The sequence below is a fragment of the Branchiostoma belcheri genome, unplaced genomic scaffold (genome assembly GCF_001625305.1).
Source record: "Branchiostoma belcheri isolate BF01 breed outbred unplaced genomic scaffold, Haploidv18h27 scaffold87, whole genome shotgun sequence".
Taxonomy (NCBI): Eukaryota; Metazoa; Chordata; class Leptocardii; order Amphioxiformes; family Branchiostomatidae; genus Branchiostoma; species Branchiostoma belcheri.
In genome coordinates, this window is record NW_017804542.1 from 561,670 (window position 1) to 579,774 (window position 18,105).

The 18,105-nt window shown below is 38.9% G+C and overlaps 1 protein-coding gene across 1 annotated transcript in view; it reads right to left on the minus strand.

Annotated features, from left to right (window-relative positions):
- The window catches only part of LOC109487292 (exocyst complex component 1-like), a 26,584-nt gene extending 8,764 nt beyond the window's left edge, over window positions 1-17,820 (minus strand). The window contains exons 1-20 of the mRNA XM_019791277.1: window positions 17,665-17,820; window positions 16,625-16,755; window positions 15,101-15,167; window positions 12,804-12,997; window positions 11,988-12,113; window positions 11,403-11,504; window positions 10,120-10,252; window positions 9,546-9,655; window positions 8,532-8,681; window positions 7,821-7,932; window positions 7,040-7,170; window positions 5,766-5,876; window positions 5,214-5,296; window positions 4,988-5,011; window positions 4,590-4,670; window positions 3,855-3,987; window positions 3,549-3,632; window positions 2,998-3,151; window positions 2,650-2,670; window positions 2,260-2,384 (exon numbers count right to left, since the gene is read on the minus strand). Of these exons, the coding sequence (XP_019646836.1) occupies window positions 2,260-2,384; window positions 2,650-2,670; window positions 2,998-3,151; window positions 3,549-3,632; window positions 3,855-3,987; window positions 4,590-4,670; window positions 4,988-5,011; window positions 5,214-5,296; window positions 5,766-5,876; window positions 7,040-7,170; window positions 7,821-7,932; window positions 8,532-8,681; window positions 9,546-9,655; window positions 10,120-10,252; window positions 11,403-11,504; window positions 11,988-12,113; window positions 12,804-12,997; window positions 15,101-15,167; window positions 16,625-16,755; window positions 17,665-17,788 (2,196 nt within the window). The 5' untranslated portion in view covers window positions 17,789-17,820. The remainder of the gene's footprint in view (window positions 1-2,259; window positions 2,385-2,649; window positions 2,671-2,997; window positions 3,152-3,548; window positions 3,633-3,854; window positions 3,988-4,589; window positions 4,671-4,987; window positions 5,012-5,213; window positions 5,297-5,765; window positions 5,877-7,039; window positions 7,171-7,820; window positions 7,933-8,531; window positions 8,682-9,545; window positions 9,656-10,119; window positions 10,253-11,402; window positions 11,505-11,987; window positions 12,114-12,803; window positions 12,998-15,100; window positions 15,168-16,624; window positions 16,756-17,664) is intronic.
- Between the last annotated feature and the right edge of the window lie 285 nt (window positions 17,821-18,105).

Below are 18,105 nucleotides of genomic sequence, written 5' to 3' on the forward strand. Positions count from 1 at the left end.
GCACAAACAAATGAAGTCAGAGCATTTCAACAACAGTAATGATGTACAAATCTGTATAATCTGTACATCTGGTACCCGACTTCTTCTGCCTTCACTCCCTGGGCAACACGTGCCTCGATACCCTCAAAAAAGTGCTGCACAAACAACATGAGTCAGAGCATTTCAACAACAGTAATGATGTACAAATCTGTATAATCTGTACATCTGGTACCCGACTTCCTCTGCCTTCACTCCCTGGGCAACACGTGCCTCAATACCCTCAAAAAAGTGCTGCACAAACAACATGAGTCAGAGCATTTCAACAACAGTAATGATGTACAAATCTGTATAATCTGTACATCTGGTACCCGACTTCTTCTGCCTTCACTCCCTGGGCCACACGGGCCTCAATACCCTCAAAAAAGTGCTGCACAAACAACATGAGTCAGAGCATTACAGCTATGGTAATGATGACTATTGTACAAAATTATCAGATGTACAATGTCGCGCAATTCAGTATGGTCCTGTGTGGCACTGTGCATTGGGGGAATACAAACAATTTGATTGTGCTCCACTGCTATAGAAACATATCTATATAGTATTACCAATGAAAATTAAACTAAGACGACACGTCAGGCAGGAAGGCAGAACTAGAAAATATCACTGTGACATCTAATGGAACTAACAAAAACTGTAATCTATCCATTAGTAGAGTTTAAATTGTTTCTGAATACCCGGTATTACAATGTATTTACCTGGATGTCTAACCTTCATCAATGTACAAGTGATGGGATTGAATTGAACAAGATGCCACAACTCCACAAAATTTCAGTTATTATACACATTACACAGTTGTGTAGGAGTTAAAACATGGCAAAATGAGGACAATATTTCACAAATGAAAAGTTGAAAAATGTGCAGTGCACGAAGCATTCATGACAAAGCGAGCTACATGTACAAATGTACAAGTACATGACTTTGACCATTTTTCTATGCCTAGGTAGATTTGGGGATAACAATTGTGAATTAAAATGAGGGTAATATTTCGCAAATGAAAAGTTTGAATAATGTGCGAAGCACGGAGCATTGATGACAAAAAAGGAGCTACATGTACTAGTACATGACTCTCTCCATTTTTCCATGAATAAGCAGATTTGGGGATGACAATTGTGATCTCTGCATGAATTAAAATATGGCAAAATGAGGGTAATATTTCACAAACGAAAGGTTTGAAAAATGTGCAAAGCGCAAAGCATTCATGACAAAACGAGCCACACGTACAAGTACATGACTTTAACCATTTTTCCAAGCCTAGGTAGAACAATTGTGAATTAAAATATGGCAAAATGAGGGTAATATTTCACAAACAAACGGCTTGAAAAATGTGCAAAGCATGAAGCATTCATGACAAAACGAGCCACACGAACTAGTACTTGACTTTCTCCATTTTTCCATGCCCCGTGAGATTTTGGGCTAACCAGAGGATGTCTTCCATGAAATCAAACTTGTCAGCCATGAAGCAAAAAACAAATTATCTGCCTTCGGATCAAGGCCAAGCCTCTCCCTGGTTTCATTATGGAGTAAACATGCACCTGTTATGATTACATTCTGTCAGGTTCAACAAAATTTTCTTTCAACATTGCCTTATTCAGTATTGTGTCATATATTGTACTGTCTCCTTATATGGCATGGGCCATCTATCATATGGGTCGAATAAGGTCAGACATCCAGGTAATGAAATACACTTCAAGAACGTCAGTTACTCCAGCAACTGGATTTTTAAACTGCAGCTGATGTTCCAAGTAGCATCCGCTAGTTTTTGTGCCAATGACAGCTGTCTGTGATATTTCAGTACCTTTACTTTTTTCCTATGCAACAGGCAAAATTCTGATGCAACAAAGGCTGTGAAAATTCCGGGTCTTGTGCAGGTGTAGTATCTGTATCGGTATCAGTATAGCTGGTATAATCACCATTCGGCGTAACACACCAGCTTCCCAGGCACGGGGCGCAGTGGAAGCTAGATCACACCAAATGACTTGTTACATTTAATCTTTGCACATTTAATTTGCAGGAGATGTTTAAAGCTTTCTAGTGATATACATTCTGTTATGTGCCATGGTACAAACAATCACTGTCTGGGTGTTGGTGATTCACTACAAATAACCAGGATGGAGGCCTGGCGAACCCCATCTTGTACTAGCCACAAAGGCAGCAGAATCTTCAGCTAGTTGAAGGCGGCTGCAAATTGAAAGAAGAAGAAGATGTGTTGTAGGAACCTACATTAAGTTTCTCCATGGGGTGTCCGAGCCAGTTTATAACGTAAGCGTTGAGGTGCTGCTTGTACTTGTGTCGCGCTTCCTTCTTCTCTGTCTCTAGACATGTGATCTTCAGTCTTGCAAAAACGGCTGCAACAGGGTGAAATAAAAGTTTTAAGTAAAGTAGTGATAAAATAGTATAGTCTTAAACAAGTGAATAATAATTATACAATAGCAGACACCAGGTAATTGTAAAACACTTTCTAGCAAAACCAGCCATCCTGATCGATCAAAATGACTTGTAGACTGTGAATTTCAAACAGTTTCCCTTAAATACAAGTTAAACATGTATAATATATCTAACTGCTGTATCTGAATCTTAATACTGTATTATATGCAATGTAGAAAGACTTACCATTCAAATGATGGAAGTTTTCTGAAACACAAGAAAAAATAGAATGTCAAAAACCGTAAAAACTTCATGTTTTGCATAGGTGCCATAATGTTCTGCCGATGTGCAGGTACATGTAAATACCAGGATTTTGCAACAACACTGAACATCATCATCATCGCTTCTATCCAAAAAATACTCCTCCTTACCGAACAGGACAACATCTTGAGGAGTCTTCTGATGTTCCATCCCGACCCTTTCCACATTATCGAAGATGGTCCTCACAAGCCTTGTCCAGGTCGGCTCTCCACTCAGTGATATACAGTAGTACAAGGATTATCGAGTTTCATGAGGAATGTGAACTTTTCTTACCAAACAGGACGACATCTTGAGGCGTCTTCTGATGTTCCAGTCCGACCCGCTCCACGTTGTCGAAGATGGTTCTCACCATCCTGCCGTAAGCCTTGTCCAGGTCGGCTCTCCGCTCTGAGCCTTTGAACACCGTCTCTGCTAGCTCTGCAAATTCCTGGGGGAAAAAACATGCATAAATAGTGGCTTCAATTCAGCTAGTTTTCCTGAAATTATTTCTAACTAGAAAGGTAACATTTGTAAAGCAAATGCAAAATGTTTACCTTGTCCAAATTCAAATTACTGACTGTTATGTACTACTATGTAAAAGTAACCAGCCCCTCCAACTCTGTCCTACCCCTTGCTACATAATGGGATCCAACACCACAGGGTGTCTGCTACAGCACCAGTTGCCATGGTGACAGACGTCTGGTCCAAGTCATGGACCTTTTATGATCCCAGAAGAAGAAAGAGAGCAAAAACAATGTTTTTTTCTCCATCTGTGAAACAAAAATACTAAGTCTTGCAGCAGTGTATGTAATGTGCTACAAGAATGTGACAAAATGTTCTCTTACCTCAAAACTGGCCACAAACGGCAGGATGCCACATCGCTTGTTCTTCGGCACCTTGATGTCTTCGATGCTCTGAATCTTGGCTTGCTGTGGACAAATTTTGATAAGAAAATGTTAATTTAGAATCATAAAATTCTCTCTCTCTCTAACTTCTCTTGTTGCTACTGTATGAACACTTCTCACACTATAATTGGTAACTTTTCGAGACCTACATGTATAAAGCAACCAATAAACATACAGCAAATTCAACTGGCAAAGAAATTATGAATCATATTGACAAGAATTTGGATGGAAGTGAACAAAACTTACAATTAGTTTGTCGAAGTTTCTCTTGACAATGACGACTGATGTGGCCAGAGTTGTTGCCAGGTATGACCCTGCATCTTTCTCCTCCATCCCCATCACTACAGCACTGATCTTCACCAGCATGTACATGGAGTTACTGTGCAAACACAAGATCATTCCTCCCTTTAACCATCCCCATTACTACAGCACTGATCTTTACCAGCATGTACATGGAGTTACTGTGCAAACACAAGATCATTCCTCCCTTTAACCATCCCCATCACTACAGCACTGATTTTCACCAGCATGTACATAGAATTACTGTGCAAACACAAGATCATTCCTCCCGTTAACTCTTTCAGATGGATGCTATGTGCGCCAATCAAATAATTTCCAACAAAAATGTCATCATATTTACTGAAGGAAAATATAACGGTTTTTGCTCTGTTTCTTCTTCCCAAAAGTCAATGACCCGAACCAGATCGTCTATCACCATGGTAACTAGTGGTGGGTTACAATGTACATCATGTTGCAATTTTATGGCAGGAGGGATTTAGACTCCTGTCTGACCATATAAATGTGTTTGAGTAAGAATTAACAGAGCAGACCATATGCGAAGGTTAACATTATGCATTTGCTTTGCAAATGTTACCTTCCTAGTTCAATTTCATTCAGTGATCTGTTTAATAACTGAACTGAATTTGTCATTTTCAAAGGCTCAATGAATGGGGTACCACATGCAGTACCGATCTGACTCACTAGGGGTCCATCTTGTCAGCATGGTTGATGAAGTTGTGCAGCTCTGGTTCCAACATCCCAAACAAGTCAGACATCATCCTCCTATAAAACAAAAAAGGATGTTTAGAATTAGTGAATCCCTAAAAAAAGTCATACTTACACACAATCATGTATTTTTTCAACAACAGGTATTTCAAAAGCCTTCACTCTCAGGTAATATTACACATGAATATAAATTAAACACAACTATTAGACATTCAAACTCTCAAAGCATGTAAGGATTTAATATTATAAATGTTGATGTTGCTAGCTGCTTTACTTCACATTCCAATCTGAATATCATCAGGATAGCTGCTTGCATTTATCCAGGTTCATGCATACTTGGGTTATTTTGCTTTATAACATGTACACATACTGACCTAACTTCACTGCTGACTTGCTTCCTGAAATGAAAAAAAGGAGTAACTTTTTAGTTAAATATAAGCACTTAATAATATGATAAAATTGGACACTACTGAAGTCCTTTTACAACAAGAAATGTCTACTACATGTATGTACAATTACATGTATCTCTTTTACATGTACATGTAAGCTTACTTGGATGATAGAAGTATTACGTAGAGATCAGTTGTGTTATATACATACTCTGCTTGTCTCTCAGTATGACCTTTACTGAACATGGCACCGTCAGCATCTACAACTCCCTCTTCTGGCTGATCTTCCTCATCCTAAAACAAATACAAATACAAGAAACTAAGTTAATTTGTAGGAATGAACAGCACTTAGCTTCTACTAGTACTACATGTAATATAGATGAAGAAAAAGGAACAAAGTTGAAGGGAACAAAATGAAAATGACATAAAATAAAAAGAGAAGAAAAAGAAAATATGGAACAATGATTGAAAGAAGAAAAAAGTTTGGTCCATGTGTATTAGTAAGTACTGTTGTTACTTGCCTTCAATTTTAGGGTTTTCTTAATATTCACCATCAAGAACACAACAAAACACAAAACAAACACACAAAACGAAATGTTTAGTTAAAGAGCAAAGTGCAAAGTAAATGCAGATAAAATATTTGGAAGTAAAACATCACAAAAAACTTAGAAAAGACTTGGAACAGAATTACATGACTGTGTGTACATACACAGTTTGTTTAATCATCACTTTTGATATCGTTTAAAGATAGACTAATACTCACGGAGCCGAGATCAGTGGCTGTAGAGTCCGTGGAGAGGTGGAAGAACTTTATGATGAAGTCCTGTTCCACCATGCACACAGGTTCTAACTCACTCATTATGCTGTTCAACACCTGAAAAACAATAAGACTTTTTTAGAATTTCTAGAATACAACATGATTGTGTATTCTGCACCATTAGAGGTACCAACCTTATAGCCTGTTGTAGTTATGTTATTTTAGTTATGTCATACCTACCCTAGAAAACACACTTCAAAGCAAAATGTGCCCCTTTGGGGCTAAGTTTAGTCATTACCTCCATGAAAAATGGAGGTATTGTTTTCGGCGGCGTCTGTCTGTATGTATGTATGTATGTCTGTGTGTGTTTCCGCAACTTTGTGGTCAGCATAACTTCAGAACGCCTTTATGGATTATGATGATATTTTGTATGTTGGTAAGTCTTAGGAAGACAAACGTCAAGGTCAAATATGGGCCTCCTGGTGGATGACCTTGGTACTGCAGCAGAACTTCCGGTTTTTGTATCTTTTGTCCTGAACATGCTGTGGTCTTGATGTTTTGGTGACAGATTGCTTTTCCTGTCAGGAATAAGTAAGTGTGAGTTTGGTCCCCCTAGCAGCTTGTTCTGGAACTGCAGGGCACTTTCTGGCGAAATGTTTAAAAGCGAATAAGTCCAGATAGGAACAGCATATTTTCATAATTTTTGGTGTGTAGGTAGCTGAGAGAGAGATGTACATGATTAAATGCAAATTATGCAAATGAGGACTTTATTTGCATAATTAATGAGGAAATTCTATAATTACAGTGTTTTACATTATACTACTTTCATACATGTAAGGTATGTAGCCTATGGCAGCCAGAACATCAACAGATACTAATTATGCAAATGATGACCTAATTTGCATAATTTTATGCAAAATTCTATGATTTCTTAATGGTGAATAATGCGAACGTCATACTTGGGACATCTGTAAGTTAATCAAAAGTTAACATACATCACGATGCATATATCATGTTAATGCGGAGATAATTTGCATAATTAAAGAGGAAATTTACATTTACATATCAAGCCCATATTTCATGGAGGTATGAAATCTCGGAATTCTTGTTTACATTTGTAGCTATAAGACTCTTAGAGCATAATAATGCTTCTTCTCTCTTCTTGAGTTTTTCAATTACATTGTCATTGTAGTTAGTTGATGTAATCATTTTTTAGTTTTACATATTTCTGTTCTTACCGTATGGCTTAACAAGGGTATGTACACATGTATAGCCCTTACCCGTTCAAACTTGGCCCTGTCAGTAATATCAGGATTGGACCCCTTGTGGTCAGCAATGTCCAGTAGAGAGGACGATCGAAGTTTGGACCCAGAACTCTTCCCCAAGCTCTCCGTGGACCCCATCAGCTTACCTGGTCATATGAGGTATGAACAGAAAACAATTGTTAACTTAAAGTATCATAAAGCAAATTGGTACTTAACAGTACAAGACTTTGCTATGTACAATTGTTGTCACATAGGAAAGCTTCTTGGTATAACAATTGAAGTCCAGTTCAATCAGCAGGGACAAGGAGAGAAGCTTGGACCCAGAACTCTTCCCAAGGCTCTCTGTCGACCCCATCAGCTTACCTGGTCACAGGCAAAGTAGTTTGCTTTTAGTTATTTTATCATAATATATGTGGAAAGGAGGACAAAACAGGTGCATACACAACTTTACAGGCATGCCCTTACACACACAAAAACAAATGTAAATCAACTTTTTCCAAAAGTAAAAATATACAAAGCAATGTGACAGTCCTCAAATAGTGAAGCATAATCTGGACAGATATTAATAATTATACAATGAAAGAATGTGTCGCATGTATCAAGCCAGAACTTTGTGCGGTCTTGAAACAATACAGAAACTACACAAAACTTCACAAAAAGAAGAATTCAATCAAAGAACAAGCCAGTTCACAGTACGAACTGTGCATACATGACATTTGTACATCTGGCAGTTTTCAAAGTCTATCCAGTTGCTTTTAACTAACTGTTTTTCTTGATATACTACACCTGGACCTACCAAATTTCTTGCTGTCCACTGCGCTGGGTTTGGAGCCCAGAATGGACTTGGCTGCTTCAAAGAATTCCTTGATTTCTCGGTCGTACAGACGTTTCAGATTCGACGTATACACCTAACCATGGGCACAAAATTCAAGGATTAGCAATCAATACATTGTACATTATGTACTACATTTTGCATGTACTAAGTCTTATAAGAAATGTGGGTTTCACTAATACTAATAGAATAAGACTTTCACAGATATGTTCTAATATTTCATGTCAGACCGTGTACATTACACGTACACCATATGCACATATACAGTGTCAGTATACTTTTGCAGTACAGTGGCAGAAAGTACTGCAGTAACTGCACCTGTGCAAAATCTGTAATGTATTGTACATAGCACATTGGCAGAATGTCTTGTTAAAGATCATATTCTCATATTTAAGGATGACATCTTGTTTAGGGTTTTCAAATGTCTGGGAAGAAAAGATATTGGCTGCAAAATTCTGATTCAATGTTTACCAAGCATCCAAGAAAAAGTGTCACAAAAAATCCAGATTTCAAGCAGGTGCAGTACTGCTTGTCAATTATTTACAAATCTGTGCTAGTTGATGGAAACTGCCAACTTCAGCCACATATCAAGGTACAAATACATTACAGGTTTTGTAAAGGCGCAGTATGTTCTGCTTATAATAATATGTGTTATCTACGCTTTTTTGTACAGACCTGTGCTAGTTGGTGAAAACTGGTGATGTCTGCTCCCTTGAGCCACAGCATGAGGTCAGCATAAGGCATGAGGTCTCTGTGTGCAGAGTAGTGCTTCGGTAAGGTGGGCTCCAGAGTGTGGTGACTCAAGGTCTCTCCCATATCATGTCCCTGGAAACACACAGTACACACACATGTACATGTACATTAGCATGGGAACACACACACACACACACACACACACATGTACATAAGGCATGAGGTCTCTGTGTGCTGAGTAGTGTTTGGGTAAGGTTGGCTCCAGAGTGTGGTGACTCAGGGTTTCTCCCATATCATGGCCCTGTAAACATAGAGTATACATTGTACATTAGCATGGGAACACACACAGACACACATGTACATAAGGCATGAGGTCTCTGTGTGCTGAGTAGTGCTTCGGTAGGGTGGGCTCCAGGGTGTGGTGACTCAGGGTTTCTCCCATATCATGGCCCTGGAAACACACAGTACACATACATGTACATTAGCATGAGGTCTGCATAAGGCATGAGATCTCTGTGTGCTGAGTAGTGTTTGGGAAGGGTGGGCTACAAGGTGTGGTGACTCAGGGTTTCTCCCATGTCATGGCCCTGAAAAGGTGCACAAACATTCATATAGTTAATCACATGTAGCCTAAACAATGCACTGGTGCACATACCAACTACTAAGTACTGTGTAAAACCAGTTCAGAAAATAACACGTCAAGGACCAGTCATGCCTTCAAATACAAGAGTAATCAACCAAGGATTGATGTGTTTTTTTAAAAAAACTTGGTTTTTCCTAGAACAACTCGTCTTGGGTGGAACTGACTGCTACCATGTACCATAATATCCATCATCACTTGATGGGTTTAAACAACACTAAGTTACATTTACATGTAGAAAGGTTGTTCAGCATTATGGCTTGTTACACACATGCCTCTGAAGCTATAGTGTTATGCTAAAAGGCAGTTATACACTATTATGTACTATATAGATACAGAATGTCCCTTGGCATTACCTGTTGCACAAACACACTGTTGAGATGAGTGGCCAGCCGACGGGCAAAACTGGACCTCAGCTTCTCAAACATCTTCTGTTGTTCCCTCACAGCCTGCATCTTACACAGGCCTGGATTTAAAAAATGGCAACATTTAACATGTGAAAACAATAAGAGCTTACAAATCTGGGCTCAAAATTCATTTTTGGGTGCACCCAACTTAAAAAAACTGGGTGCACAAAAAATTTTTTGGGTGCACCATATAAAACTAACTAGAAAGGGTTAACTAGAATGTCAGCAATAACTTATTAATATTATGTTTCATTTCTAAAGAAAAGTACTACAACAATGATTTAATTATTTTTCTGTCACTTGGATGTTAAAAATATGCTGTGTAACTACATGTAGTATACATTTAACATCTATGTTATATACTTACTAAAATATTTGGGTGCACAGGTGCACCCTCAGAAAACCAAGAATAGAACCACTGATCACAAAACTCATGTTTTGGAATGCATCTGCACATAGTATGCCAAACCATGTTTTGTAATGCAACAGTTAAAGGCTAAGCCACATGTACATGTACATGTACCTGGGTGCAGTTGTACCCCCATAGCCTGTTGTAAGGCCTCTGCTGCAGACGTACAGTCCAGAATGTGGCTGGGGTTACTCAGGTCTCCCTCATGAAGGGCCTTCACATGGCCTGGGCTCAAGTCTAACTGACCCTGAAATATATCAAATCAAAAGTTTATATATTTTATATTTACGACCTGTCATGATTCGTCAATGACGGTTAGACATCAAGGTAATGAGATATATAACAAAACAGGATACGTTTTGAAAACGGTCAAATGTTTCAAGTAGCATCCAACACTTTTTCCTACCTTTAGCAGTTGTTTTCTTGTATACTTGTCAAATTATATGTCACGTATATCAATATACATGTACCTGAATTCAAAGACTGTAGCAGTAGCAGCAATATCTAAGCACTGAAACACCTATAAGACCCTGTTCATACCAGACTTATATAAACCGGTTGAAACCGCTAAATAATTAACCCGGCAAAAACCCGTCGCGTTCACACCAGACTTACAAAACCGGTTTTTCAAAAACCCTGTCCAGCGAATATCCGGTTAATCGGCCATTACCAGGCTCCTCCAACATTTTTGTTTCGGTAGAGACCTCAATAGAGCCCTCCGCCCAGCTTTTTCGAATTCGGCGATCAACAATACGTATCGGGAGCGTCTCGTCCACCGACCAGGTTGCGTTGGCTGATTCCATCGTAAAAATGAAGAGAAACCGTGGAGAAACAGTGGAAACGGTCTAAACAGCGCGATCAAAAAAGCTTGGAGGTCGCACACGGCCAGGATGCTGACCCCGTGACCCCAGAATTATGACGCAAAAACCGGTTCAATAAACCCTTAGCGTTCAGACCAGGTTTTTCGGTGGAAAAACCCCTCAAAAACCCCTCAAAAACCACCTCCCGAGGTGGTTTTTGAAAATCGGATTTAAACCCCTAAAAAACCGGTTAATTTGCGTTCACACCAGGTTAAATAAAAACCGGTTTTTGAAAAACCGGTTGAAACCGCTAAATATAAGTCTGGTATGAACAGGGTCAAACACCTACATTTGTAACTCAACCAAATGCAAAATGTAAAATGACAATCCCAACAAATATTAAGAGCCCATTTGGTACTTACTTACTTGGTAGTCAAATCAATTTATTTTCAGTAAACAGTTGTGTACTATGGGTGTTGGCTGTAAGTTTTGAGTTAGGCCTTCTGAAGTGCTATTACAGGTAACTGCAGCACATTGGTGCATTAAGTTGAAATGGGTCTGGGACACATCTATACAATGTAGAATACATTTGTTTACCACTAGTGTGTCCAGGGTACTGAGTAGTTTCTTGTAGTTTGTGTTCTGCATCTGGATCAGGGTGTCTTTTCCCTTCATCTGTTCCATCTGTTCTCGAACACCCTAAAAACACAGGAGAAAATTATGTCATTACCAGGACCAAGAAACACTGGAAGCCAGCGAGATACATTGTGATATATGGAGAGGAAAGTGATCTCAAACCTGTTTTAACTGGCCTAAGAGCTACTCTTCAACTGATACTAGAGAAAACTAGCCAACTGCTGCCTACCCGTGTCAGGGGCAGTGTGTGTGAAAGTTACAGATAGTATTTTACAGGTTCATTGTACTGATCGGGAAATTCCCCTAGCTCTTTTCTAGAAGAACAGTGGATCATAGTTTAACGTTCCATCCTTTTCCAGTAACATGCATGTCGGGTGAGCAACAACAGCCTGGATTCGAACTCGCAACCTCTTTAATAGTCCAAAGGCAGGGTCACTAACGACTGGTCTACGAACACACAGACACATGCGCGCGCATGCACACACACATACACACACACACACACACAAACACAGACACACACACAAATACACACCCATCCCTCACCTCCAGAAGTCCCTCGTATCTCTCCAGCCGTTTCTCGATCCTGTTGATTTCCGTCTCGCTCACCTCCAACAGTTTCATCAGGGTTTTTACCTGCTCCTCTGATGCCATGATGGAGTGGATGTTTGCCTGGAGGTTAGAGAAACAGACAAACATATCAAACAAGGAAAGCTAATCTTCCACTGATTGTGACAAAAACGTATAATGAACAGTGCATTACAGTTTAAGGGCGTGACCCATTCTAGAACTGTGCAACATACATGTAACTACATGATTCACACAGTACACTGGTTTAAAATTCAAACAACGAATTCTGAAGTTTAATCAAACTACAACTGAATTGATCAATGGAAAAACTAGGAAGGCAGGGACTTTTTTCGACTGTTGGCCAGAGAGCATTTGCATGAGCATTTTGGTGTTGATTCAGAACCTGAAGGTTTTTTTTTTTTTCAAATCAGAAAGAAATGAAGGATACAAGACATGGGATTTGGGATGTCATTCTCGCCGCAAAAGCGCCACCTACATTGGCTACATATATCGGCAAGAAGCAGAACTCCAGTCAGAAGCTCTCTGAAGGTGTCTGACAGACATCGAAACGTAAGCAAGGTAAATAGTTTGGTTGTGTAAAAAATAAAACCCTTGTATCCTATCACCTGATGAAGCGTTTCAGAAGAAAGAAATGAAGCGGGCCTCTTGGGTGGCGGACTATCTAGGGAGCCGGACAAGAGCATGGGTTGCACAGGCTAAGAAAGAAATGAAGTGGGCGAATCCAAGATCCGCTTGATCAAATTAGTGTGGCCTGTAGCATATAAAACCCACCCCATCCAGCATGGACAGGTCTTTAGACAGCTGTTCTGTGAAGGCCTCAGCATTGGACACGGCGAAGTCACACTGGGAGATCAGCTTCTCTAGGTCTGACTCCTCCTGGGCCGTCAGGACTTGGTACTCTTCATCCACCACATCCTCTGCACCCTGAGGCATCGTCCGTGTCAGCTCCCCCACCTGCACGGCTTCTGTACATGTATGTCATAAAAATGTCTTAACATTAATACATTGTTAACACGACTTTAAACAATTACATTCTGTAGAAGTACCATGGACATCAAATTCTGGACTTAGGACACGTGCAGTATGTTCTTTTACACAGGCTATACTGCAATTTTATTTACTTCTCTGCAACTTGTTTCATTTTAAAGTAGGATGGAAAGGGGTATTTTTGCATGTTTTGCATTTGTGGTAGAAACAATTCAGTGGTACAGATGTAGGTAAGTCATAAATTATGAATTTAATTTTTGTGGTGTCATGAATTGGCGGCGGAGAAGTTTGTCTCTGAATAATGCAAAAATAAACCAAAAATTCCATGAATACAGATATTGGCAATATTACATACATGTACATCAGACTCTAGCTACATTGTATACCATAATCCATAATTGACACTTAAGCTAACAATTAGTTTAATGTTAATAAACTGCTTAAAGGTGTAAAATCTGAGATGCAAGTAAATGAACCAAACAGTCCAACCCTGGTCAGTACATCTTCCTAGATATAATGACTTACTACAATTTCAAAATATCATGTCCTAACATTGACAAACACTGCCTTACCTGATACTAGTAACTGAATCAGATACAACAATTAGTAGTCGGTCTATACTACACCAGACTCTCTACAGATCACATTCTTCAACGCATAATATGGTTAATGTTAACTGTGTTCTGGTCTATCCCATGCCTGATTCGGAGGGGGTTACTGATTAAAAAGTCCTGACATCTACAGTGTACCAGGCGGTATGTACCTTCACTTGGGAGTAACATTTCACTCTCATCATCTGCAACTTGGTATCATTAAGAAGAAACAAAAACAAGAACAAGGTATCAAACTTTCTTCCAGACCACGACAATTTACTAGGGTAATTCAGATTGACTGTTTATAAATCTCTGGACTGTATGTACCTAATGTCAACTCTCATAAGAAAAATGCACTAAGAATAGTGTACATGTAATCAAGGCCTTTTCAACAATGTATTGAACAGCTGAATATCTGATGCTGCATTCATGGTGTCAGGGGCACCCCCTTTCTCTCAATAGTATAACTGCATTTTATTTGATCTACATTCTGCATTTTATTTGATGTCCAGACCTCCATTTGTACAATATGTATTTTACCAGTTGACCAAACTTCCTATAAGCCTTTTCAGGACTTTATTAAAACAGTTACTTTAAAACATTTTTAAATATCAAAATATATATTTACCTACGTAAAGAGAATATCAAAATCCATATTTTACTTTTGAAAATCCAAAATATTATTAAACAAACCCTGTGAATTGGGTGCAATGCCTATTAACCAAACTTCCTAATAAGACTTTTTCTGAACTTCACTAAAAGTTACTTTAAAACATTTTTAAATATCAAAATATATATATTTACCTAGTAAAGAGAACATCAAAATCTATATTTTACTTTTGATAATCCAAAATGTTATTAAACAAACCCTGTTTAGGTTAAAGATAGAATGAAAGTATTGAAGAAGATTTTTAGAAAAAGGTGAGAAGACGGTACTTACTGTACCCTAACAACAGGTGTGTGCGGCACCAAAGGTAGCAGAAAAAACACAGGACTCCAGGTGAGATAGATACGCACAGGTGTGCTCATGACATGCAGGTGTTTCTTTTAAATTTAAAGAGTAAAAAGTCTCAAATTATGCTGTAGTTTCCCTTATAGTGCATGCCGTGAGTTCTGGAGATATCTATGTACAGGTGTTCCTTTTCTACTTAGTCAAATGTTTTAAATTTTGGATTAGCATACTATTGTATACTCTAGTTTCCCTTGTTAGTGCATGCTGAGAGTTCTGGAATATTGTACTAGTGTAATGTGGTGATCTCAAAGAGAGTATATTATTTGCAACTCTGCAAACTATTATTTTGCTAGCAAAGTTGAAACCATTTCACGATCGAAATCCTGCAAAAACTTCCATGAAAGGAGCCCAAGAAACTGGACCAAACTACTTGAAGATGAAGGGAGTGACTTGTATATGGTTAGTGAAAGACTGTGAACAGCCTATGTCTTACTGTAATTTTGTTGTAATGTCTGGGAAGTTTCCAAGTAACCTACCTTCCAGTAGTTGTGGGTTCACATTGACGAAATCTGGTCTCTTCTTTATCAGGTAACGCTGGCATAACTGGTGAACAATAAAATGAGTCAGCTAGGAGAAACATAACAACTATCAACTAGAAAGGTAACATTTGGAGAGCAGATACATTTTACCTTCACATGGTCTAGCCTAATTACAAACTACTGCTCTGTTTATTATTCTTAGTAAACTCAAAAACATCTATGATACATGTATATGTACATGTATGTGTGCCTCACCAACTCATCCTGTCACTTTTCACTACTAGTAGTCTTCTGTCTCACATTGAATTCCACCCAATTTGTACATACAACACCTTTTACTTTTATTGCACTTTAAGTTACTGAACATTCATATTTGAGGCATAAACTATGGTTACTCACACCTTCCACAGACATGACATAAAAGCACTTTTCTGTTGTACTTGTTATTATTAACATGTAAGGCATGAATGATGGTTCCTCACCTTCCACAGACATGACATGAAGGCGCTTTTCTCTCCCACGTTACTCGCAACCCACTTGTAACTCTTCTCAAAGTGGAGGTCAAATTCAGGGGACTCCTACAGATTGACAATACAAGACAGTTGTACATGAGTTGTAATTATGGTTTAAGAAACGGAAACTACTGTAATTTACTTCACGGTAGCAAAATGTCACGGTCTGAGAAAAATGGACATGTTCACGGAACTATATGTTCACGGTGGCGACAGGTGCAGGAAAATAAAGTCCAGAAATTATTTGCTAACTGTAATGATAAGTTCATGGTACAGAAGTGACAGTGAAAACAGTGAACATAACAGTACCGTAAAAAAAACATGAATTACAGAGTATGTTACTCCAGATGTCTTACTGAGAGACAGCTGCAGTATGATTGTAGTATACATGAAAGATGTTAGCTTGGTAATGAATCCACTCTAATTTAATCTAATTTAAGGATTTGCATAAATGAGTTGAGCCTATTCAACCTACATTGAATTCCACCTGTAGGATAATTATAAGGGCATAAATGGATGCTTAGAAATCCACTGGAGCAGCGTAGCAACTAAGTTTAATGTAATTCTTGTAACCTAGCAACTAATTATAAACCAATTTCAGTGCATTAGTGAGGTAACCTGAGACATTCCAATGGAGCAGTCTTAAAACTAACAACTAGAAGTTTTTGGGTCAGCCAAGCATCTGATGAAGGTTGATGGGATCAGCCGAAATTTTATGGTGAGTTACTTCTTTGTGTTGGAACAAGCTCAAACTATATGACCAAGTATCATTGCTAATAAAATGCATTTTAGCTTCCTGACCTAGCCTCTGTAGCAGGCTTATAAAACTGGGGGTTTGGTGGTCTTCGGCTGTTTTCTGATTAGCCCAGTTCGAAAAACGGGGGTAATTCAACCAGGCCAGATATGTTGTCTATGTGCAATCAGAAAATACCACATAAAAGCTCCCAAAGACCCTGAAGACCCCCAAAAAACCCACAGTTTTTGGCATGCTATGGAGGCTACTCCTGACCTTAGTGTCGTCCTTCCCGTCCACCAGTTTGAGTTCCCTGAGCTGCCATGTCTGTCTGCGCTTGTACGTGTCTCCCTTGTCTGACTTCTTCACGTTCACAATGGACACCTGCACTGGCTTCTCTGTGGTGGCTGTGAGACAAATTAAAGACAAAGCAGAACAGTCACAAAACTCACAACTTACAACTCCACCTTATTTTCCTGCATAGTGTCAACCCACAGGATAGAAGCAAATGGCAGGCTGCCATCAAGCCTCAGCATATCAGTGTGGAATGACAGAGAACACTGAAGCTAAACTGGATAGTGAGTAGCTGAGGCATTGAAAAAGGTAGAACAGTCACAACTCACAACTTATACATACACAATTACACATAATACATTATATAGAATGCCATGGCAAGCCCTTTGTAATACATGTAGCCACATGCTAGCTAAGCTGCCATGTCTGTCTGCGCTTGTACGTGTCTCCCTTGTTGGACTTCTTCACATTCACAATGGACACCTGCACGGGCTTCTCTGTGGTGGCTGGTCATGATGCATTGAAAAAGGTAGAACAGTCACATGCAACTCACAAGTTATACATATAATACTGTAACATTATACGCCAAAACAAGTTTGTAGTTACTCGTACTCAAGCAACTTGATATGATTTTGGAATCCAGTTTTTCAGTTGCTTGAGTAACTGTTTTTTGTTTTTTTTTGCGTACCTAGATCTTATTACCTGGATGTCTAACCTTCACCGACATAATACATTTTATAGAAATGCCACAGTTGATAACAATGAAGAACACGTCAGCAAAAGACATACTGCACCTGCACAAAATCCAGATCTGTCACTGTTTCTGTTGGATGTTTGTGTAATCTTGCATCAGAATTTTGCCTGTGGCAGATATCTTTTCCAACATGACATTTAAAACTGTCATCCTCAAATATGAGAATATGACCTTAAACAAGACGTTCTGTTCCAAGTGCTATGCATAACACATTACAGATTTTGTGCAGGTGCTGTACGTTCTGCTGACATGCTACAATGAGACTTACCTGCTGCACACAAGAAGCTGGCTTTCTTCTTCTTCCCCGCCTTGGATACGTGGACCACGCCTAGCAACCGCTCGTCGTTAGGCAGGAACACGTCCTTCTGCAGCGTGTGGCGAATCGCAGTCATGGTCGGACTCACGTCTTCTTCTTTTTCTTCTTGAACTGTAATTTCCAAAACAATAATTTTTTTATTTTAAACAAATGCCTCATAATGACTTAGACTAGGCCTAGGGAAACATGTTATGTTTCCTATTGCAGCCCTGAAAAAATTAGGGTCGGTAAGTTAATAAGGGATTATCTTTTTTTTTTTTTTTTTTTCTTTTTTGTTTTACTTTGGCTAGTGATCCAACTCATACAATACAGTTTAAGTAAAACTTGCATAAGGACACTTATATTTTCAATGTCAATGTTGGAAAACTGATTGTACAATGTTTTATCACTCAG